We start from the raw sequence: 24,469 nt of genomic DNA on the forward strand, positions 1-24,469 counted from the left end.
CTCTCTACAGGGTAACTTGTTTTTAGCTGAACTCTCTACAGGGTGATTTGTTTGTAGCTGAACTCTCTACAATGTAACTTCTTCTAGATGATCTTTCTACATGATGATTTGTTTGTAGCTGAATTCTCTACAGGGCAATTTGTTTGCAGCTGAACTCTCTACATGGTAGTTTCTTTGTAGCTGAACTCTCTACAATGTAACTTCTTCTAGCTGAACTCTCTACAGGGTGACTTGTTTCTAGCTGATCTCTCTACAGGGTGACTTGTTTCTAGCTGAACTCTCTACAAGGTAACTTCTTCTAGCTGATCTTTCTACAAGGTGATTTGTCTGTAGCTGAATTCTCTACAGGGCAATTTGTTTGCTGCTGAACTCTCTACATGGTAGTTTCTGTGAAGCTGAACTCTCTACAATGTAACTTCTTCTAGCTGAACTCTCTACAGGGTGACTTGTTTGTAGCTGAACTCTCTACAAGGTAACTTCTTCTAGCTGATCTTTCTACAGGGTGATTTGTTTGTAGCTGAATTCTCTACAGGGCAATTTGTTTGCTGCTGAACTCTCTACATGGTAGTTTCTTTGTAGCTGAACTCTCTACAATGTAACTTCTTCTAGCTGAACTCTCTACAGGGTGACTTGTTTCTAGCTGATCTCTCTACAGGGTGACTTGTTTCTAGCTGAACTCTCTACAGGGTGATTTGTTTGTAGCTGAACTCTCTACAAGGTAACTTCTTCTAGATGATCTTTCTACAGGGTGATTTGTTTGTAGCTGAATTCTCTACAGGGCAATTTGTTTGCTGCTGAACTCTCTACATGGTAGTTTCTTTGAAGCTGAACTCTCTACAATGTAATTTCTTCTAGCTGAACTCTCTACAGGGTGACTTGTTTGTAGCTGAACTCTCTACAAGGTAACTTCTTCTAGCTGATCTTTCTACAGGGTGATTTGTTTTTAGCTGAATTCTCTACAGGGCGATTTGTTTGCTGCTGAACTCTCTATATGGTAGTTTCTTTGTAGCTGAAGTCTCTACAATGTAACTTCTTCTAGCTGAACTCTCTACGGGTGACTTGTTTCTAGCTGATCTCTGTACAGGGTGACTTGTTTCTAGCTGAACTCTCTACAGGGTGATTTGTTTGTAGCTGAACTCTCTACAAGGTAACTTCTTCTAGCTGATCTTTCTACAGGGTGATTTGTTTGTAGCTGAATTCTCTACAGGGCGATTTGTTTGCTGCTGAACTCTCTACATGGTAGTTTCTTTGTAGCTGAACTCTCTACAATGTAACTTCTTCTAGCTGAACTCTCTACAGGGTAACTTGTTTGTAGCTGAACCCTCTACAGGGTGATTTGTTTGTAGCTGAACTCTCTACAAGGTAACTTCTTCTAGCTGATCTTTCTACAGGGTGATTTGTTTGTAGCTGAATTCTCTACAGGGCAATTTGTTTGCAGCTGAACTCTCTACATGGTAGTTTCTTTGTAGCTGAACTCTCTACAATGTAACTTCTTCTAGCTGATCTCTCTACAGGGTGACTTGTTTCTAGCTGAACTCTCTACAGGGTGATTTGATTGTAGCTGAACTCTCTATACAATGTAACTTCTTCTAGCTGATCTTTCTACAGGGTGATTTGTTTGTAGCTGAATTTTCTACAGGGCGATTTGTTTGCAGCTGAACTCTCTACATGGTAGTTTCTTTGTAGCTGAACTCTCTACAATGTAACTTCTTCTAGCTGAACTCTCTACAGGGTGACTTGTTTCTAGCTGATCTCTGTACAGGGTGACTTGTTCCTAGCTGAACTCTCTACAGGTGATTTGTTTGCATCTGAACTCTCTTACATGGTGGTTTCTTTGTAGCTGAACTCTCTACAAAGTGACTTCTTCTAGCTGATCTATCTACAGGATGACTTGTTTCTAACTGAACTCTCTACAGTGTTATCTGTTAATAGCAGAACTTTCTACTGGGTGATTTGTTTGCAGCTAAACTCTTTGCATGATTGTTTTGTTGTAACTGAACTCTCTACAAGGTAACTTCTTCTAGCTGATCTATCTACAGGATGACTTGTTTCTAACTGAACTCTCTACAGTGTTATCTGTTAATAGCAGAACTTTCTACTGGGTGATTTGTTTGCAGCTAAACTCTTTGCATGATTGTTTTGTTGTAACTGAACTCTCTACAAGGTAACTTCTTCTAGCTGATCTCTCTACAGGATGACTTGTTTCTAACTGAACTCTCTACAGTGTGATCTGTTCATAGCGGAACTTTCTACTGGGTGATTTGTTTGCAACTAAACTCTTTGCATGATTGTTTCTTTGTAACTGAACTCTCTACAATGTGACTTCGTCTAGCTGATCTCTCTACAGGATGACTTGTTTCTAACTGAACTCTCTACAGTGTGATCTGTTCATAGCGGAACTTTCTACTGGGTGATTTGTTTGCAGCTAAACTCTTTGCATGATTGCTTCTTTGTAACTGAACTCTCTGCAAGGTAACTTCTTCTAGCTGATCTCTCTACAGGGCAATTTGTTTGTAGCTGAATTCTCTACAGGGTGATTTATTTTAGCTGAACTCTCTACATGATGGCTTCTTTGTAGCTGAACTCTCTATTAGGTACCTTCTTCTAGCTGACCTGACTACAGAGTGACTTGTTTGTAGCTGAATTCCCTACAGAATAACTTGCAATGTAATATAACTGTGTAAATTATACATGCAGCTGAATGCTTTATTAGGGTGACTGTTCTATTAGAGTATCTCGATCTCGCATTTACTGCACGTAGTTGCCTTTCGAATCATAACTCAGTGATTTGTAATTCGATTCTTCTGTACTACTGCAAGAACTTTCTATGATGATTATTCCAGCTACATACAGATTTTCAGCTCGTTGCTCTAAGCGGTTTGCCTGGTAGACACGAAAACTAATAGTTTTTTTAATTCATAAAAATCGATCGCGTAATTTTGACACAGGTTGGGTTTTGTGTCATATGTCCATGGTTTTTATCCCGATTCCTTTCAAACCACAAAAAGGCACTCCTATGATTGTTGCTCCATCTACATATCAATTTTCAACTGATTCCTCCAAGGGGTTTATCCTGTAGGTGTGACAGACCTTCGACCTTATTTTACGCAAATAATCGGTAATAACTCCATGAATGTTCATCGGATTCCTACCAAAGTTGGTACGGAGATCTGCTTTAATGAGCCCTTTAAGTGTGCCAATTTTCAGCCCGATCCGAGCACGCATTCGTGTTTTATGGCGAATTTTGCGAAGTGTGCAAAATGAAGAAGATGAAGAAGAAGAAAAAAACGAAGAAATTAAAATGAAATTTTGTTCGCTCGTATCTCGGAAATGGCTGGAGCGATTTTCTTCAAATTTGGTATGTAGACTCCCCTAACTGGGCGGCACGTCTCTAGCAAATTTGGTTCCAATCGGATAAGGGATCACAGAGCTACATAGGTGTGAAAATTGCGTTTTCTTTCTTCCTGTTAATATACTCATGGTGTGGCGCGCCGGCTTCTTGGGCCGCACGACACACTATCGTGTGTCTTGTTGATATGCTTGTGTCTTTGATCAACATAGATAGTTATCCCGGTTAGTACAAAGCCCTAGGTCTTATCCCTAGCCCTAGGCTGGAGTTGCCAAGAGCAGATCACAGTGAGATGTGGGATAAAAGAAGTAGAGTGTTTTGACTGTCTTACGCTTACAAATTAGATGTTTGTTTATCCTGCTCTCCATTGTTATAACTCCAAGAGTATGCAACAGACAAGACTGTAACTTTAACACCCATTTGTTTTCCTCATAGCAACAAAGAATTAATAAAAAAGAAATTTGAGAAATATAAACTAGTTGGGTTTTCACTTAGCTGGTCACATAAGCTCTTCTAAGTGGGCAAACCACATTATATTAATTTCATTAACATTGCTGCAGTCATTTCTTGGCAGTACCGTTGATTTCACTTTTAAGTTGGCAAGTTAACGCCAAACTGCAACCCAATGGATGAAAACCCAAATTAGTTTGCATTTTCTTGAAGTTTTTATGATTACTTTGCTGTCTAGAGGAAAAAAACCAATGTGCTATTAAAACCTTATCTGCTGAATGCTCCAGTTTTATGTAGTGATAGACAGCAGGAAGAGCAAAACAATCAGTTTGTACACTGATTATGCTGAAAATAACTGCAGGTACTCATGTAATCAATCACTAAATTGTAAAGGGCAACAAGCTACTAATGGAGTTAGTTACTAGGAACTGTGAAATTTATCAAGGTACAGTTTTCAGCCTACATCCACCCATGTTTTAAGCAAAAAGGCTGTCCAAACTTAAAAGTGACAATGATAAAGTTGTGTAAATTTTACTGCAACAAAAAGTTTAGTTTTACAAAATTAGGTCAGCTGTACTATACTATATACATACATACATACATACATACATACATACATACATACATACATACATACATACATACATGTGTGCATACGTATGTATGTTTGTACACCTCTATTTAGGGAGTTCCAACAATTCCACCAACCATTGACGAGCACAATGTACCAACATTTTATAGACCACATCCAAATGTAGCCAATGCTGATACTTATGATTGCGATGACGGTGCTGGAAGTTATGATGAATCGCATAAAGTACGTGTGTGCGTCTACTATTTATGTACTTATTCTGTCTAGAATATATAGTATGTACGTATAGTTGAAAAAAAATATACAGTACAGTAGTACTGTACATATGTATACCAGGAATCATGAAGTTAGCATGTTTTACAAATTAAACTGATCAGAAATCGACCTCACTTTAGCTTCATGGTGCCTTGGTAGTATTAGTTACATAGTATATATCAAGCCCAAAAGTGTCTCCAGATTGGCCAAAAATCTTCAGATAGGTTGTTATGAAGTTTTAAAATGTAATTCATTGTATCACAATAAATTGAAGTTAACATGCATGCTGCAGATATAGCGCTATAAGAACTTGTACATAATTGCTGTGACCTAAGTGCACGCTATAGTGTAAGGGTGCACTATGATCTAAGCATGTGAAGTACTGTTGAGATGGCTTCAAGTATTGTGTAATCGACAAACTGGTTTAACAGGTTTGCGGTCACGTGACACACCACGTTCTCGAAAAGTGAATGGCCTAGTTAAAGAAAAGTTCTAGTAGGTGAAACAAGACCGCTAGTGTTGCGTTGCGTACCGGGGACAGTGGTTGATGAACAAAAATGCTCCACTCTGAGGAGTTGTGTATGAGCCAAGCTACCATGGCCAGAGGTTCTTCGTAGCAGTCCTTCCCAGCCTATGGAATCGGTTGAGATGGTAAAAAGAAACAAGGTTGTCATTGCTGGAAGTTCATTATAACCGGTGAGCTCGTTTCTTGTGTGACACGTGTTGCATGCGGCACACTAAATTGAATGAAACTGATTGCACCATGACAATAAGATGAACGGCTATCATGGGATACTGGCCGAGTTCTCACGAAGAAGTTTAGGATGATTAAAGTGTCGCTGCAATGAATTGCTCAACTGGCTTAGTCTTGTCGTTAGCTTTTAGGCTTGTCCGTTAATGTTGTATCGTTAGCTTCTGGGCTTGTCTATTCATGTGTTGTCAGCTGTTACGCTTATTTGTTCGAGTTGTTTAATTGTTGCCAGGGTGTAATAAGCTTTCGCCATTAGCATGTTTATATGCACAGCTAACATGTGCCTTGATTTTGCATGAGGTCTTGCTGTGTTTATTCTATATGCTATGTATGCCACAACTGTTGCTCCTGCCTTAGTTAAGTGTTGGTGCTGCATGCTGCTATTGCATAAGGCACTGCTGCATGATGATGCCGCATGAATGTTATTGTGCTTTAATAATAATGTGTTACGTCAATCATTTGCCAGCTGTAAGTGCTCCTACTATTCAGCTTCTGTTAGGTCACTCACACTAGGTGCTACTTATGCTTGATACAGACAGGCACTGGCTAGGTGATGGCTAAGGGTCACAGATGGTGTTATCAGGCGTATATAGTGCTGGTAAAAGCAAAATAAAAAACTCATAATGACTTCATGCTATTGCATTGAGAATGCTGTTGCATGATATGCTGCTGTTGCATGATATGCTGCTGTTGCATGATTGAGAGTGCTGCGTTGCATGATGCATAATGAGAGTGCCACTGCATGATATGCTGCTGTTACATAATTGACTGAGAGTACTGCTGTATAAATGTAGTGCCGGCAAAAAAAAACCCTACACATTTCAATTACACTGTGTTTGTACACTCCTCCATATAGTTTGGTGGCAGCTGAGGGAGGAGGATGGGACCACAGCCAATGGGCAAGTATTTACTGGACAAGCTTTCTCTGGTAGCATGTTCTATGTAAGGTAACAGCTTTGTATGTTTGATCTAGCATGATGGCTGGTTGCTTGCAAGTTGTTGCAAGTCTATGAGGCTATTGTGCTTTTACGCTATGCAAAGTATATGTTGCATGATTCACTTAAGAGAGTACTGCCGCATGAATGTTATTGCTGCTACTATTGCACTGAGGGTGCTGCTGCATGAATATTGCTATTGCTCTGAGGGTGCTGCTGCATGAATATTGCTATTGCTGCTGCTATTGCACTGAGGGTGCTGCTGCATGAATATTGCTATTGCACTGAAGGTGCTGCTGCATGAATATTGCTATTGCTGCTGCTATTGCACTGAGGGTGCTGCTGCATGAATATTGCTATTGCACTGAGGGTGCTGCTGCATGAATACCGCTATTGAAAGCACTGAGGGTGCTGCTGCATGAATATTGCTATTGCACTGAGGGTGCTGCTGCATGGATATCACTATTGCTATTGCTATTGCACTGAGAGTGGTGCTGCATGAATATTGCTATTGCTGCAGGGTGCTCCTGCATGAATACTGTATTTACTTGATTAAATGCAATGGCGTTTATTACCTTAGTTCCAAAAATCAATGTAGTGACTATTCATACTCGACTACCATTCCTTTCTCGTGAACGATGTTTAAGCCATTGTTTTCACAATTGATTGTGGGACCACTCAAGTGCTGCGACTATTAAAGGTGCGGCGTTTGATCAAGTAAATGCAGTGTTGCTGCTGCTGCTGCTTCTGCTACTGCTGCTGCTGCTGCTGCTGCTATTGCACTGAGGGTACCGCTGCATGAATATTACTATTGCTGCTGCTATTGCACTGAGGTGTTGCTGCATGAATGTTATCGCTGCTGCAAGAATGCTATTACTGCTGCTATTACTGCTGCTACTGCATGAATATTATCATCGCTACTGCTATCGCTCTGAGGGTAATGTTGCATGAAGATTACATCTACCACATGCCTGTTACCACCATTATTACTGCTTCTGTTAAAGCATATATATCCCAGACATCAATTGGTCGATATGCAATACTGCCCAAGTATGGCTACAACAGCATCTAGTGATCCCAACCTGATCCCCTCAGTTGCCCAATTCCATTTGTGGTTGCTGCATGAATATTACTATTGCTGCATGTATATTATGAAACAATTTTATCGCCACTTCATGAAACATTTTTGCGGCCACATAAATGTAATCACTGCTGTGAGCTTCAGGGTGCCGCTATTGCATGATCTACTGAGTAGTGTTATTTTAGTTAACTATAACTAAAACTAAAAGTACTTTTAGTAAGGCAAATATGTATTAGTTAACTAAAACTAAAACTATGACTAAAAGCAAATCCCTATTATAACTAAAACTATATCTAAAACTAAAAAGAATTAAGAAAGATAACTAAAACTAAAAGGTTTTCATGTTTTAAGCTAAAGCTATAACTAAAACTAAAACAAAAAAGACAATAAAACCATAACTAAATCAATAACTAAAATGAATTAAGAAGGATTACTAAAACTAAAACTAAAATTATTGAAGAAACTAGCTATGATTATAACTAAAACTAAAACTCTTTACTAAAACAACACCATGTTGCTCAGTCTACTGCACATATAAGTTCACATATTTTCTACAGGTGGAACAAAGCACAGAATGAAACTATACTGCTATATGTAGCATCCAAACATCAATATATGCTATAGTTTATGACCTGATGGTGGTTTAGTTAGCTATAACTAAAACTAAAAGTACTTTTAGTAAGACAAATATGTATTAGTTAACTAAAACTAAATCTATAACTAAAATACAACAGAATATTTTACTAAAACTAAATCTAAAACTAAAAGGAATTGGAAAAGATTACTAAAACTATAATTAAAACTAAAAGATTTTCTTATGTACAACTAAAACTATAACTAAAACTAAAACGTTTTTAGAAATATTACTAAAACTATAACTATGGTATATTAAAAATTATAAATTTAAAAATAAAGTAGGAATCCAAACTATAAAAAGTAGTGAAACAAGAGAAGAACAATGGTAGCTATTACAGCATAGCTCGGTGGGAAATTCCTACTTTGGCATGATATAGCCATTATTTTGTGTTAAATGCCAAAGTAGGAATTTCCCACCGAGCTATGCTGTAATAGCTACCATTGTTCTTCTATTGTTTCACTACTTTTTATAGTTTGGATTCCTACTTTATTTTTAATTTATAATTTTTAATATACTAGTTTGTTTAGTTTTTTTGTTAAGGCGTACAGCTAGCTATAAACGTGTGACTGTTCTATTAGAGTGAATGCTGTGTTAGAGTATCTCGAGGCAGCCTGCAAGATGTCCGCTTGCCAAAAAGGGGCATGGTTTCGATCGATTGTAGAGTGTGTCGAGTCAGCCTTCCAAATTGAAGGTGTGGTCACTGAAATACAGCTAGTGAAAAGGGGTGTGTCATCGTGGTTTCAATCGATAGATCGATAATGCGTAGAATGAAGAATGGACGTGATCTTGTGACCTATCATGAAGCTATCTAGTACCAGTACTTCCGTACAGTTACTCTCCGTCATAGATTATATCAGTAAGGAATATATAATCTATCCCTCCGTACAGTAGCGTAGTCTAAGCATAGATAATCGAGAGGTCTAAGCGTCTTAAACAATCTTGTGGCATCTATTATGCTGTTTAAAGAAAGTATTGATACGGAAAATTAACGCCTCAATATGGTTTTGTTGGATTAAGAAGAAGACAAGCAGCCTGATTGAAGATAAAAGAAAAGATAAGGCGCAGAGGGCACACACTCGTCAGAACCCCAAAAGGCACATCCCACTGGTGAGTTTGTTATTGTGGTGTAAAATGGTGGCCATGCGCTGCTTCGTTTGGGCTCTAGGCTTGTGCAGTGAGGCAGTGAGGAGAAAGTTCGAGTTTTGGCGATTTAAAAAAAATTAATACCCAGTCACCTGTAAGCGTTTTGTTGTATTCAATGCTGTTTTATGTACTATAGGGACTAGTACTATTCCGTAAAGGTGATTTTCGTCTCGTAAGATATCTCTAGGATGATTTTTAAAGGCGGAATTTTTGGCGGCGCACGAAATTTTCACCTGGATTCCTACTTAAGTCGTACCGTTTGATAACTAAGATTTTCACATTTTTAACTAAAACTATAACTAAAACTAAAATAACGCAGAGAATATAACCATAACTAAATCAATAACTAAAAGGAATTAAGAAAAATTACTATAACTAAAACTAAAATTATTGACGAAACTGACTATGACTATAACTAAAATTAAAACTAAAAGTCCTTACTAAAACAACCCTACTACTGAGAGTGCGGAGACTAGAGCTGAGCGATAGTGGCGATCAATCGATTATCGTGATAGCTATTAACAATCGTCATCTTGATAGTATACTATCATGCTATCGCGATTACTTATCCATACTGTAACAAAACTACAAAAGCAAACATGATAGCATTGAAGTTCTGAAAACTGTAAAAGACTAGTAACTTGAACATGGACAACAAAGATAACAACTGTAACACTGACGCATAGCAATTTTAGTGGAGTGTTAGAAAAGCCGATGTGTGGTGGTGTGTACGTAATTGGAGTAGTCATGTGTCTATACATGTTTTTAATAACTGCTAGTAACTATCATGATACTATTGCTATCGTGATATAAAAGTTACTATCAAATCGTGATAGTGATAGTTGTACTATCGCTCAGCTCTAGCGGAGACTAGCAGAGTACTGTGTGATGCTCTTGCTGCTGCATGATATGCAACCTCATGATATACCAAGTGCTGCTGCATGAATTTTATGTCTCCTGCATGTCTGCTATTACTGTTGCCACTACTATTGAACTACAACTCCGCTATAAGTAATTTACTTCCACTGTTTCATTGCTAGTATTGCTGTCACTGCATGCATGCTCTTCACTATAGGCTTGCGAGTTATCACTGCTCCTGCAGACAGACATGTCCTAACTGTTGCTTTCATGTAATACCATGCTTATGCGACTGCTACACTATTCAGTGACCACCTCAGTTGTCTAATCCACTCTATTCTTACTAGCTCATGCATTATCATTACTGTCACTGACATTGTTATACTTCCATGATTGACCTACTACAAATGTGTAACCACTCTCCAATCCCTTCTACACCAACCCCTCCCCCCCACTCTATGCTATTACTTATGTCCCTAGTGGGTATTTGTATACATTTTTATGGTCAACAGTATTTTTTTGTCTTAGTAATACTATTATCTCCTTAAGCATGGCAGCTCTTAGACCCAGTAGAGAGTTCAGCCACAAACAAATCACCTGTAGAGTTCAGCCTCTAGAGAGAGTTCAGCTGCAAACAAGTCACCTTGTAGAGAGTTCAGCTATAAACAAATCACACTGTGGAGACTTCACCTACAAACAAGTCACCCTGTACCACAAATAAGTCACCCTGTGGAGAGTTCAGCTACAAACAAGTACCCCTGTGGAGAGGTCAACCACAATCAAGTCAGTTGTAGAGTTCAGTTTAAAAAGTCACCCAGTAGAATGCTCAGCTACAAACAAGTCACCCTGTAGAGAGTTTAACCAAAAATAGGTCAGTTGTATATAGAGTTCAGTTTAAAAATTCACCCTGTAAAGTGTTCAGTTCAGCTTCTAGAGAGAGTTCAGCTGCAAGCATGTCACCCTGTGGAGAGTTCAGCCACAAACAAGTCAGTTCAGCTACATAGTAGCAAGAGTAAATAATGTTATTTACTCTTGATAGTAGGGATCATTGCAATAAATTGCACTTAAAACAAGAGGGATTATTCTAAAGTGCAAATTTAAACCTTATTACAAGCGTCTGGCCTATTTGCTGTCTTTGAAAAGGGGTGTTCCTTACAGTAGTGTTATGGCTTGGCTACACTGTCACCTTAGTTTTTCGCTGCTGCGTTCAGCGATTGCTTGTCTCAGGGGAGTACGCTCCCATAGTGGCTGCCCGGCTAGCCATAGGGCTCTTGACCTTGCCCTGATAGAAGGTCAGGCGCCTTTCCTTTAATTCGATCCTTGTTTGAACTTAGTTAACTTGATTTATAAACTTTTAGGATTTATAACTACAAGTACACAGGAATTTTCAACTAAGGTAAGGACCATAGCACATCGATAAAATGTACTGAAACAAGCTGGAGTAGTGCACGATATCAAATCACAGTAAAACAATAAGAAGTATTATATCCCTACTGTGCTCAAGATACCATAACGGAAATGCACAATAGGGATATAACACTTCTTATTGTTTTACTATGGTTTAATATCGTGCATTACTCCAGCTTGTTTCAGTACTTTTTATCGATGTGTTATGGTCCCTACTCTAGTTGAAAATTTCAATTTTTTCTGTGCATTTGTTTGTTAACTGTTTTTTGTAAATAGTTATTATGACTGGTGAACCCATGCATACCGCATCTGAAAGGGTGCCGTGCACCCTAATTATCATCTGAAAAGTAAAGTATCTGTTACGCTTCGTTGTAAGCTATGTTCAACCCGTTACGCAGCATTTCGAATCAAGAACTGTTCGAAAAGCACCTCTGCAATCCACGCCATAGATCGTACATTCTTCCACGTATACCGAAAGAAATAGTGCCGTGCACCCCAGTTATATCAATTATCATCTGAAAAATGAAGTATCCACTACGCTTCTTTGTCAGCTATGTTCAACCCGTTACACAGCAGTACGAATCAAGAACTATTTGAAAAACGCCTCTGCTAACAAAATAGTCACTATGACAAATACGGACGATTTCTGTTACAAAGGGAAGCCATCATGTGCTATCGCCAAATCGACATTTACGCTGTCAGAAAAGATGAATGGGACACAAAGGAGGACACTGGTAAGTCCATGAAGAATGTATTGTACGTACTGTGGTATGCCAAAAGGCACCTATTGGGCCGAAGCGACATCTAACTGTGAAAAGCAAGCCTGTAGCTTTAGCCGTTATCGAGTTACGCTTGTCTGAAGGAATCAGGCAGTCAGTCAGTCAGTCAGTCAGTCACTAGAAAATTCCATTAAATAATTATTTTTAAAATTCTGTAGCAACTTGTTGAAAGCATTTTGGGTCAATCTGAAAGCTTGTTTGGGCTTAGTTTTACCTAACCAATACTACTTCATTGTCATCTGGGAAAATTGAGGCTGGTTTTTGGGCAATATTATTTTGTGGGCCACGCCTACTCCTTTGTGGTCCCTACTATACAGTTACTATCATACTGTATGATCATTTAGAAACTATATTTGCATTCTGTTGTAATGTTTCTCATGTGATCAAACACATGTGATAGTGGTTGCTTTATAATTTGATCCATCTCAGTCGTAGTTGTAAAGTTCATTGCAAAGAAGGAACAATGACAAAACGATTTCATACATGGTCCTTTGAGATTCTGTCAACCAGTGAACCACAGAAGTTACTCCTGAGAAATCTGTACATGCTGAATCTGGCTTGCCGTTGATTCGTAACCACAGTCCTGAATTCCTTGGGATCGGGTTAATGGTACTCCGAAGGACGAGTATCTGACTTGTGCTGTACAGTCGTTTCCTTGCTTTTATCTTTTAGATAATTTCATAGTGGGTGATAATTGGACTGAATTGATTTGATTTTGTAATTGTACTAAATGACTATTAAATTTGAACTAGCAACATTGAGGCTTTAACGAAGAAGAAGAGAATAAGAATGGGCCACAAGGCATCCGCTACTAAGATCGTTTGTCATGTTGAAGAGCTATTGGCAAGTGAAACACCTGACAAGGAAAGACTATTATTATTAAGTTGACATCAAAAGAGAAATTTGAGACCACTAAACCATTGGACAGCAAGGTAATCGATTTTATTAAAGGTGAAGAGAGTGCTGTAGCTGAAGAAATAGAGCAAGCAGACGGTTATAAGGAGACTATATTGGAATGCTTAGTTTAGATAGATAAGCTATTAGAAGCAGCCATCACTACATTTGCCAGTGTCACAACTCGCACAGATCTGGTAATGAAGTCAAGTGCATCTCCCTCTGCTTGAGTGAAGTTTCCCAAACTACAATTAAGGCCCTTGGTGGAGAATTATTAAGTGGGCAACCTTTTGGGAGTTTTTTGAATCAGCAATCCACAACAATACACAACTCACAGACATTGAGAAATTTAACTATCTCTCCTCCCTATTGGAACATTCGGCTCATAAAGCTGTTTTTGGGCTCTCCCTGTCAACTGCCAATTATCAGAACGTGATTGAGACACTCAATAAGAGGTTTAAGAGCAAGACACAGATCCAAGATAAGCATATGGATGCACTTCTTCATATGGAAGCAGTCACCTCATCCCACGATGTCAAGGCATTACATTGTTCATTTGATAGTGTGAGCTCTCATGTTCGTAGTCTGGAATCTTTTGGGGTAAAACCCCTTATTAGCAAGCTACCTGAAGAGCTGCAGCCGATGATAAGTAGAAATATGTCAGAAACTGACTGGAACTTAAAATCACTAATAGAAGCTGTTGAAGATGAAATCCGAGTCAGAGAAAGGGTAAGTATGGATTAATCAAGTTGCCAGATACCTCGCAAGGAAGGCAAGGTTTCTCTGATTGCCACTACCCTGGTGTCAGGTAATAGACACAATACCCTGCTGCTATTGTAATCAGTCCCACCCCCTGTCAAGTGTGAAGTTGCATGCCGAGTTGAAGACAGAAAGCAGTGTCTCTGTAAGAGTGGAAGGTGTTTCCTGCATCTGAGAAGGTGATATCTAGGCTGTGAGTGTCACTCACAAGGTCGCTGTCATGCTTGCAGCAGATGTCATCACACACTAGTATTTGTAATAGGCATTGCAACCCAATTTTTTAAATTTTGGAAAATGGACTTTTTATATGCTCAAAAGATAGAGTACTGATTGCCAATCTCAGAAATGTATAGTTTGTTGGGTTGGAATTAGGTAATGTGGCATGCATAGTGCTTAAAAACTGAAAAAAAACGTACATTTTTCTCCGGGGCTCCCCATACATTTTAAGGGGAGATATCGCACAATTGAATGAGGAAGCCATCTAGTAATCTGGACTATCTTGAGTAAGTAAAAACATCAAGTCAACAACTTATAAAGGTAAACAACTAAAGTGGAGGTGCCACAATGATGCAACAATACCTAAGGTGGAGTTGTGGTTTCAATTACAGCATTGTTATGCTGACTTTGAAGTGGTAATGACACAGCCATCAGAAAATTGCTCTGAAGCTGAAAATCGCTAACCCAAGCGAAGTAACTACGCACTGTAAAGTAAGCACCAGTGACTACCTTCCACCTGACAGTATGTTTTAAAAGTTTTAAAGTATTTTACAGGTTCTGCAGAAAATGTCACTAAATAGGGGTGCTTTCCTACAGTAATGTAGGAAAGATTTAATGCCGGGGCACTAAATCTTTCCTACAATAATGTAGGAAAGATTTAGTGCCCTGGCATTAAATCTAATGTAGGAAAGATTTAGTGCCTCGGAATTCAGTTTTTCCTACAGTACATTACTATAGAAAAGATTTAGTGCCCCGGCATTACATCTTTCCTACAGTAATGTAGGAAAGATGTAGTGCCAAGGCATTAAATCTCTTGGAAAGATTTAGTCCGAGCCCAAGAAACTACATCGTTCAACAAGAACATTACTAATGTAGGTTAGTACCAACAAGAATACATAATTGGGGCAAGCCTGAGCGAGCTCCACACTAGTGAGTCAGCGGTGTAATGGACACATTTACAATAAATTACGATATAAAGTGGATACCTTACACGTGTTTCCAGACCATTCTCCTTATAGGGTGTGCATAGTCCATACAACCACGGAGGACTTAACGCGTGGATTATTGCTTAGCCATATTTGGTATGTGTAATGGTTCATTTCAGGGAGGAGTTAATGGCATAGATTACTGCTTAGCCATATTTGGTATGTGTAATGGTTCATTTCATGGAAGTTAACGGCATAGACTACTGCTTAGCCATATTTGGTATGTGTAATGGTTCATATCATGAGAGTTATCGGTGTAGATTACTGTTAGTGATGGAATGGATACGAACGAATGTCTTCAATGTAGGAGGGAGCAGTACAGGCTCAGAAGGGATGCAGAAACTCCTGAAGAGGCAGAAATGAGGAAGCGTAGAAGTCGTGAATATATGCGGTCAAAGAGCTGCAATGACGGAGGTGCAGAGGAGACTTGAAAAAACCAGAAATGTACATGTTAGCATGCCCCAACCTTCTTTGCAAAGTGCGGCACCATTCAATCGGGAACTTCCTTCGTTTAATGATCCTGCCATTATTGGAAAGATGTGCAAACTTCATAACAGCCTGCTAAGTTTACCATCTTCATGTTGTTCAGTCTGTATGGAACGTTTTCCCTCTATACAGGGGTGTATCTGTTGAATGTTTGCAGAAGATACACTAATGATAAGCACATGCCTAAATTATATTCTGTGGACAACATGAATCCAGCAGCAAAGAGGTAGTGCACACTGGCATGCTTTGTCTTTGAGAAATGATCGGGATGCCAGTGATGATGAAGACAGAGATGAGTGGCTGTGGGACTGGGGAAGTGTCTCCAATGATGATGACCTGCAGGATGATCAATACCCGACAACTTCAGACAATGATGAGCTGGTCACAGTAACATACTCCGCTGACTCGCTGACTACACCTGTGAACTAAATTGTTGTCATTGTAATTATTATTGTACAGTAGTTATTTCACACATGCCTATTTGTACAGGCTATATTAATTCTTAGACACTCTCCTCCATAAAATATTTTGAACTCTTTATGCAATTCCAGATTTCCTTACATTGTTTCAGTATTTTTCACTGCTATCAATACTTCAACAGGCTCGCTCAGCATCTGTCTAGTATTAAAAAATAGTACATAACAGTAAAAGATAGAGAGAGTGTCCAACTCTCAATATAGTCCTTACAAACACAATGAGTTAAGTTATCAGTAAACTTAAGGATACTTATAGTCACGTGAAAGGCTTGTTGATTGGTGTCAATGGGACTGCACTTTAGTGACTTCTACTGAGATATACTGTGTCCCTTGAGTTGTGCCCTTCATGTTGTACTGTAGGTCAAAGCATTTAACGCGTTGGATGAATATATAGCTTGTTGCATCATCACTTGACTCAGTGTATTTCGGGAGTTTATTTCAGTAGGAAACTCTCTCTATTTTTGATTATTATGTACTTTTGGTACCAATGATATGTTGTATTGTCTTCATGTACTTAGTGTGGGAGGATCAAAGTAACAAAGAGTATTATATACAAATTATTTGCAACTTTCACACCAGCGTTATAAGTGGGTCAGTACTGTTGACCCACTGACCCAAATAGTTATCTGGATCTGACCTGCATGTGATCTGGTTTAATTAAAATTGAGGCGAGACTCAAGAGCTAGATTAAACATCCTTAAGTCCCAAGCTCCATTAGTTAACCCTGCATTTTTTACATTATAGAAAGGGTTGTCTGCAAGAAGTGAGTAGCTATGTATTATCAAGGATTGATAAGTGGGTGTGGCTCCATGTAAGTCTACATGCAGCTACAACAATCCAGAATTTCCAGAAGTTAGTTACCCACATTTCAAGTAGCAACACGGATCTCAAAGATAGGCATGATACCATGCATGCCTACAGAGAACAGCTGATACCATTCCGATAAGTGGGTGTGGCTCTACATATCCCGTACAGACAGCAAAACATATTCCTGAATGGTGGGTGTGGCTCCACATAAGTTTCTTGAGTATTTACAATTGAGCTTGTTAGCTTTAAGTCAGACGTGATCTCCTTTAGGTCACACCAAAATATTCAGTGAAGTGGATAAGACCCACTTGACCCTAAAGTTTCCTTATGCCATCCTGCTGAAATTAATGATGCAAAGCACCAAAGTTTATTGTTTGTGGTTTTGACAGGAATGTAGCTCAACTATATAGTGAGTCTTCCCTACCAGTGACTTCCATCATAGATATAATAATGATTACCGGGATTGGAAACGGAAGTTGCGCACATGATAATTTTACAATAAAACTATACAATGGGTGGTAAATCCCTTTGAAATTATCTGTGTTTCGCCTTGGCTACTTCCGAGTGTGGCGGACTGCTTCTTACAGTACATACAGCTAAACTTTCTAAAGTATTGCATTACTAGAGTATTAAAGGTCAACTGAAATGGAAAATTCATGTATGATTTTATTGTATGGATGTATTGTTTGTACCAAGCAATGCACAAAAACACCATTTTAATAATTCAATTATGCTGATATTGCGAGATATTAACCCATAAAGTTTGGTAATTTTGTGACATCATAAATCGTCACAAGAAGAGTTCCGGTACGCGTATTGCATAAAACGGCATAGCTATAACTATCAAAATCTAGTTTAAATTCAAGTTCACTTTAACGCCTGACGATATTAGAAGCGAAGACGCTATGCCAAGACATTGTGTAGTTGCTGGTTGTCACACTGAAGGAGGTATGGGCTACAGCTTACACGGATTTCCTAGTGATGCAGCTGTTCGCTCGAAGTGGGTAAGGGCTGTGCATCAACAGCGTAAGGATTGGAAAGGACCAACAACTGCTTCCTTAATTTGCTCGAAGCATTTCGAACCTGAATGCTTTAACACAGAAGGGCGACTTTATCGTGAAGAAATGGGCATTCCAGCCAAGAAGCCGTGCCTCAAGCCAGACGCCATTCCAACTGTTTTCCCCTAGCCTATTCGCAGTGGTAGCAGTAGCAACAGCTGCCAAGTGTCAACACAATCTCGTAGACCAGCTTCAGAACGAAGAAAGCAAAAAGCAGTATGTTGGAAAAAACAACATAGCTAATAATTATATATATTAAAACATTATTAATACAGATTGTTGAAGAGCTACTAGACACCAGCTCAACCATGCAATCAAGTGCGGATGATCCAAGAAGTAGTTCCCCAGTTGAAGACGTAGGCAGCCCTCTGTTGTTGGCATCTACTTCAACAGGTATGATTCCTATGGAAATACAGTCAGGAACACCTACAGAAATACAGTCAGAAGCAGATGACAAAGGTTAGCATCAAAACAAACTACAGTATGGAATAGCTACTATACTCTGTATCCAATGAATAGACCCAATGACTACTCCTGGCACAAAATCAGTTGGAACCCAGTATGATCTATTGGCAGCACCCCCTCTTACACTCATGTCTCATGCAGATACTACCACTGAATCAAGTGAGCCTGAAGACGGTGATATTGATGACTCGTTTCAAATTTCTCAAGACGAAGCCACAACAGAGTGAGTACTGATTCATCCACACCTATAAACAATTAATCATCACTAATTTGCATTAATACAGTGATGACAACCTGCAGCCATCCACTGAAGCTGATCCAGGATCAACAAGGGATGAAATCAAATACATAATATTTAGATCAGCACTCATACAACTATTTACACACTGTACACTGTGTCACAGCTCATGTCCTGGAGTCATAACCAAGCCAAAGGGCACCTATATTACTGTAAAGCAAGTATGCCATCATTGTGGATATCAAAGAGTGTGGGCAAGTCAACCACGTATCAAAGATACCCCTTCAGGAAATATTCTACTATCTGCAGCTATTTTATATAGTGGAGAAACAGCTACAAAAGTCCTCAGGGTGCTATCTCACATGATCATTGCATGCATTACAGATAGAGCATACTACATTCATCAGAAGGAGTACTTAGAGCCAGCAGTCATATCAGTTTGGGATACAAAACAGGCAGAATTGCTAGCACAGTGTAGAGCTAGTGGCAATCCACTCACTATCGGTGGTGATGGACGTGCTGATAGTCCTGGGCATTCTGCCAAATATGGGTCATACGGAATAATTGACCTATCCTCCAACAAAGTTATCCACCTAGAGCTTGTTCAGGTTTGCCACAACTAATGTTTCTTTATTCATAATGTTATTAACTATGCAGAGCAATTTGGTAGCATCTAGCAATCACATGGAAAAGGAAGGATTGAAAAATGCTCTGCAATTTTTAATGGAGAAATCAATAAATATAGGTGCACTGATTACTGACCGTCACAAGCAGGTTACAAAATTTGTGAGCCAAAGCTATCCAGATATTGACCATCGTTTTGATGTTTGGCATGTTGCAAAAGGTTTGTCATTTTGGGTACATGTTTGACTCTATAATTTTTGCTCCTAGGTGTTAAAAAGAAGCTACTAAAGATAGCTAAATACAAAGATTGTGAAGTGGTGGGTGAGTGGATTAAAAGCATTACCAACCACATGTACTGGTGTGCGGCGAAAACACCGGGTGGTGATGGGAAGGAGATAGCTATTCGGTGGAAATCACTGATGGAACATCTATGTGATCAGCATGAGAATTGCTACCACACTCAAGATCTAGGAGATCGACGTAAAAAGTGGCTCCAGCCAGGTATAATACAAATAATTATGAATGGAACCTAGTAGTTATAATTTAATAAGGTGGCAAAGTCTATGAAAAGGTCTGTGATGTCATTTGCAATGAGAGACTCATAGCAGATGTCAAGAAGCTGTCACCACACCATCAGACAAACAGCTTGGAGAGCTACCATAGTGTAGTAAACCATTTTGCTCCTAAGTTACTAGCCTTTTCATATGAAGGAATGTACTGCAGGTAAGGTGATAATTACAATAATATACAAATGATTAAATAAATACAATGCAGGTTATTAATTGCCCTAATGCATTTTAATGAAAATTATGGGAGGAAACAGGCAGTAACAAAGTCTGGAATGGAGAGGATGAGACTATGCTTTCCAAAGGCCAAGCAAGGAGAATGTACTCCTAAAATTGTTCCAGTACCACCAACATATCGTAAGTAACAAGGACAGTAACAATATTATTTATCATATGCATTTACTAGACTATGCTGAGGAACTAATCAGTAAGGCTACACACTACATTACACACCCAGAGGAAAGACCTACAGTACCAAAGGGACCACCAAAATTAGCTAGTCAATATAAACATCCAGATAAAGACACAATACCACAATTTTCACGTTATAATAATTAATAATAATTGTATGTGTTGATACATGAAAATTACTTAAGGTGTAGTTGGTGGATGCTGATGACCTGTATATTCATCTGATGGAAATTCCTGTCTTATCCTTGATACTACACAGGAGGGCAGTACTACACACCTGTGCCTGCCCAAGTAGTGCCATCCCCACCAAGTCATCTGTCGGTACGCCAAGTATCGAAATTTTCTGAAAATATGCACACATCATACAACACTGGCAGATTGAAAGACCATAAGCACCTGTTTTCATCAACTGGTTCATCAGCACTCCCATAATGGTATCGATGGCTATGCAGTGTTACCATTAGGACTGCTCTACACAGACACACATTAGAAAAATCTGCATGTTCTGAAATACACACTGGACGAACAGCTAAGCCATCACCTTCCAAAAGACTATTAATTTGTTCAATCTCCTTACAGCATATTGATTCTCTTTGTGTAGCCATTACTATGCAATGGCCACATCTGCACCTAGATAACAATGTGGATCAACTAAATCATAGAACAGTAATGGGCAATGAGGCTTAGCCAACAAAGTTATGCCATAGGCTATAGCTACATAGCCATGGGTAGCTAGCTTATGTCATTTCGCTATATAGCTATATAATGCAACCCTGCACCATACACAGTTTGTATTATTTACGCAACTTAGTGTATGTAGCTTACCAATCAATATTTCCTACGCGATCAGCCTCTGTTTCCTCTCTTTCGACCGCCAGTAGACTGAAAGATTCCTCTCTTTCTTCGAGCCTGCTCTCATACACTGGTTCAAAGCGATACGGCATCACTTCTGACGGTCCAGTCAACAACAGTTCTTCACCAGCCACAAAAGACAAAGATGTTGTCGATTGGGAATCGTCAGAATCACTATCATCAACCAAAGAGTCGCTGCAGCTATCACTTTCCGCCATTCTAACACATACAAAGACGTGCTTCCGTTCTTTCAGTGACATCACGAAAATAATTATACGTGACGTATTAAGAATTTGTGGGTTAATATCTCACAATATCAGCATAATTGAATTATTAAAATGGTGTTTTTGTGCATTGCTTGATACAAACAATACATCCATACAATAAAATCACACATGAATTTTCCATTTCAGTTGACCTTTAAAGTACATGATCCTTATACCATCTTTAAAGCACATTTGTAGTGAGAAAATGAACATACAGGATTAGTTAATCTACATGCAAGCTAAGGCAATTGTATAATTATATACCTACATGACAGGTGGTGTTCACATAGCACAATTTCAGTTTTTACATGACGTTTACCTTATTGCCAAGAAAGAGAAATACCTTACTGTCAACAGAAAGAAATGAACTTATGCAAATTTTATATAAGCCAACACAATTTGCAATTATATAGTTACTGCATGGCAATTTAGAATTACTTCCCCACGCTTTGCACTTTCAATTTTATTGTTGTAGTGACACATATACCTCTTGCCATACAAAACCCCATGCGGGTATTTAAAAATCACTATTAATATTAATGTATGATCCTTTAAGTAGATCTAGAGTGAAAGGATGTAAGCAGGATTAGTGAAATAGTTGGGCAAAGATAAACTACATGTATGGCTTTTGTATCCAAGTTGCTTATTTTCCACAGCAGTTACTGTATGAGGTAGCTAAATCTGAACATTAAGTGGGAAGAACTCAAAGAAGTTTACATACACACTGGACAAACACACAATTTGGTGGCAATTTTCCAGTCCTACCACAGCAGTGTTATAAGAGTCCCTATGATGTAAAGCAGCCTATAGCCAGCGCTGAAAAACTGTGAGCATAAGAGTTTGTGAATAAACAATTGCATGGTAGATAGAACCAAAAGGTACATCAAAAAGGTCTAATAAGTTTTAAAAAAAAGTTATGGCTTAGGCGGGGATTGAACCCTGATTGGCTATAATAACTTGAGGTTAAAGGAGGTGTGCAAATTGCCACAGTATGATTTGACAGGAATGTAGCTCAACTTTTTAGTGATACTTCCCTACACCAGTGCCTTCATCACCCTATGAAGAGCAAACAAAGGCACATATTGATTTGCTACAACAACGCTTGAGTTGCCAGATTATGGGAATTTAATTTCGCTAAAACTTCGCATTGATATGTGCTTTGCGTGCCAAGATACTATGAGCTAAAATTTGAAACTTAAAAAGGTGTGCACCAAACGGTACTGTTAAAATAACAAAAAACCACTACGTGGATTTGAACTCATGGGACCTCCTACATGCCAGACAGGAGTTCTACCACTTGAACAGTTTGTGTTGTGGTTTTCAAAGGAATGTTGCTCAAGTTTTCTCTACACCTTCACCTTCTATGTGCTGTAGAGAATGAACATGAACTCGTGATAGTAATCTTAGAGTACCTGGATGATGAGTGCTTCATTATCAGCACAGATTGTGTTGATTCTTGCCATGTTTGGTGAGTAAGCGGCGTGACGATCAGATGGACAGATGGCTTATTTCAGCTTTACATATATAGATTGCTCCTAAGAAGATATTCCTGCTATTTTTATATACTACCTCAATTTCTCATTAACACATTCCAGTCATTTCCTAGATTTTGTTGATAATACTTTCTTTAATGACACTTAATGGGCGATCATTAATTTTATTATGTTTGTGTAAGATCTGTAAATAATGTAAGGTTATGCTGCAAAGTTGAGATACGTAGGTCATATGTTGGTTGATATAATATTTAACATAAGCACTAGTATAAGTTACTAGCTACATAGAATGCTAACCACTCATACCAGCTAATTAAGCTAAGCAACTGAACAAATGATTTCTAACCAGTGGAAGAACCAGTCAAACCAGTACTTGTAAATTAAATTAACAGCTATGCAAGCTAGAAGGTGTTGTTGTTGTTGAAGTATGTTACTTTGCATATATGTTAAAGCATTTTCTTACTCATGCTATATGAAAAATAAAGCACAAGGTGTGAAGCCGAGATGTCAATATAGCACGAGGCGAAACCTCGTACTTTATTGGCATCTTGGCTGCACACCTCAAGCTATATTTTCATATTAAGCAAGACAATGTTTTAAATGATTTATGGTCACCATACACTAGGACTTATAATCAACAAGCATCAAGAATTATTAGCAGCCTGAAAGCACACAAACTGGTAGAGTAACTCATGCATAGTTTGGCATGGTAGACATTCATCACACATTTTAGCATGTTTTGGTCACAACCCACAATCGATCCTATTGTGACACATGGTGAAGTATTTCCGTGATATCTCCAGGACTTGTCTGTTTGCATTAGCAAATTAAACAGTAAAATTACCTTCTCCCACTCATCATCAAAGCATTTAGGTATGTTTATAAAAGCAATCCAGTGGTAGCACCCATGTTGGCTGGGGGTGATTGACCACTCAGCATGGCCCAGGCTGTCAGTCTTCAATGGCTTGAGTGATTAGTCACACTGGTGTGAGCGCTGTGGGCTATTAGCCTGCCCTAGAGCACATGGGCAACTATGCTTTATTGCCCACAAAGAGTGCTTTATTGCACCGCAAAGAGTGCTTTAATCGTAGAATAAAGCACTCTTTGGGCAAATGTACTTCATGAATTTAAAGTACACTTTTTTCTCGGGTGTACTTTATGAAATTTCAAGTACACTTTTTCCTTTGATCTCACCTACGCAAAGCTCTATAAAGACAATGGTCCTAGAACAATGGCTTGGTGTAAAAAGCATTCATGTAGACCAACACAATTTTCTACAGAGATGTGCATTTTAACAATGCTGCACCACTGTTGATAAATGAATGTTGAAATATAAACAGAACAATACAAGTACAGTACAATAGAGAATTTTTTGCAAAAACGATGACATCTACATACCTCAACGTAGCTGTTTTAGTACATTTAGTGCCACTGGCACTAAATCTTCCCTACATTACTGTAGGAAAGATTTAATTCCATTGCCACTAAATCTTCCCTACAGTAATATAGGAGAGATTTAATGCTTAGGCACTAAATCTTTCCTACAGTAATGTAGGGAAAATTTAGTGTTTGTGGCACTAAATCTTTCCTACATTAATGTAGGAAAAATTTTCATTTATTGACATTTTATCCTAT

The 24,469-nt window shown here is 38.7% G+C and overlaps 3 protein-coding genes across 8 annotated transcripts in view; 2 read left to right on the forward strand and 1 right to left on the reverse strand.

Annotated features, from left to right (window-relative positions):
* Positions 1 to 24,469, forward strand: part of LOC136253850 (CAP-Gly domain-containing linker protein 1-like) — a 72,189-nt gene that overhangs the window by 15,376 nt on the left and 32,344 nt on the right. The window contains exon 5 of the mRNA XM_066046511.1: positions 4,485 to 4,616. Within this exon, the coding sequence (XP_065902583.1) occupies positions 4,485 to 4,616 (132 nt within the window). The remainder of the gene's footprint in view (positions 1 to 4,484; positions 4,617 to 24,469) is intronic.
* Positions 17,574 to 20,427, forward strand: LOC136252087 (uncharacterized). Of its 2 annotated transcripts, none has more exons than XM_066044447.1 (9): positions 17,574 to 18,135; positions 18,195 to 18,378; positions 18,439 to 18,607; positions 18,669 to 19,230; positions 19,280 to 19,466; positions 19,514 to 19,747; positions 19,798 to 19,969; positions 20,021 to 20,173; positions 20,219 to 20,318. In XM_066044447.1, exons 2-9 carry the CDS (start codon positions 18,228 to 18,230, stop codon positions 20,226 to 20,228), a joined length of 1,638 nt encoding a protein of 545 aa, XP_065900519.1. In that variant the 5' UTR covers positions 17,574 to 18,135; positions 18,195 to 18,227; the 3' UTR covers positions 20,229 to 20,318. The 2 variants fall into 2 exon arrangements, with proteins under 2 accessions (XP_065900519.1, XP_065900518.1); XM_066044446.1 differs by having other exon boundaries at positions 17,577 to 18,135; positions 20,021 to 20,169; positions 20,219 to 20,427.
* LOC136252089 (P2X purinoceptor 7-like) lies at positions 18,154 to 21,461 on the reverse strand. 5 transcript variants are annotated; one of them, XM_066044450.1, is made up of 4 exons: positions 21,049 to 21,461; positions 20,620 to 20,853; positions 20,404 to 20,566; positions 18,154 to 18,345 (listed from the first exon to the last, which is right to left on the reverse strand). In XM_066044450.1, exons 1-3 carry the CDS (start codon positions 21,333 to 21,335, stop codon positions 20,404 to 20,406), a joined length of 684 nt encoding a protein of 227 aa, XP_065900522.1. In that variant the 5' UTR covers positions 21,336 to 21,461; the 3' UTR covers positions 18,154 to 18,345. The 5 variants fall into 5 exon arrangements, with proteins under 5 accessions (XP_065900522.1, XP_065900524.1, XP_065900523.1 ...); XM_066044452.1 differs by lacking the exon at positions 18,154 to 18,345 and having other exon boundaries at positions 18,416 to 20,566; positions 20,620 to 20,694; positions 20,765 to 20,853; XM_066044451.1 differs by lacking the exon at positions 18,154 to 18,345 and adding an exon at positions 18,416 to 18,629.

Source organism: Dysidea avara, chromosome 4 (assembly GCF_963678975.1).
Source record: "Dysidea avara chromosome 4, odDysAvar1.4, whole genome shotgun sequence".
NCBI lineage: Eukaryota > Metazoa > Porifera > Demospongiae > Dictyoceratida > Dysideidae > Dysidea > Dysidea avara.

Coding starts and splice junctions, on each gene's coding strand:
- LOC136252087 (XM_066044446.1), top strand. CDS start 18,228: ATGCAATCAAGTGCGGATGATCCAAGAAGTAGTTCCCCAGTTGAAGAC. Junction 19,467..19,513: donor TGTTTGGCATGTTGCAAAAG/GTTTGTCATTTT, acceptor TTTTGCTCCTAG/GTGTTAAAAAGAAGCTACTA. Junction 20,170..20,218: donor TCCAGTACCACCAACATATC/GTAAGTAACAAG, acceptor TGCATTTACTAG/ACTATGCTGAGGAACTAATC.
- LOC136252089 (XM_066044450.1), bottom strand. CDS start 21,335: ATGTCACTGAAAGAACGGAAGCACGTCTTTGTATGTGTTAGAATGGCG. Junction 20,854..21,048: donor CGCGTAGGAAATATTGATTG/GTAAGCTACATA, acceptor ATTGTTATCTAG/GTGCAGATGTGGCCATTGCA. Junction 20,567..20,619: donor GAACCAGTTGATGAAAACAG/GTGCTTATGGTC, acceptor GCATATTTTCAG/AAAATTTCGATACTTGGCGT.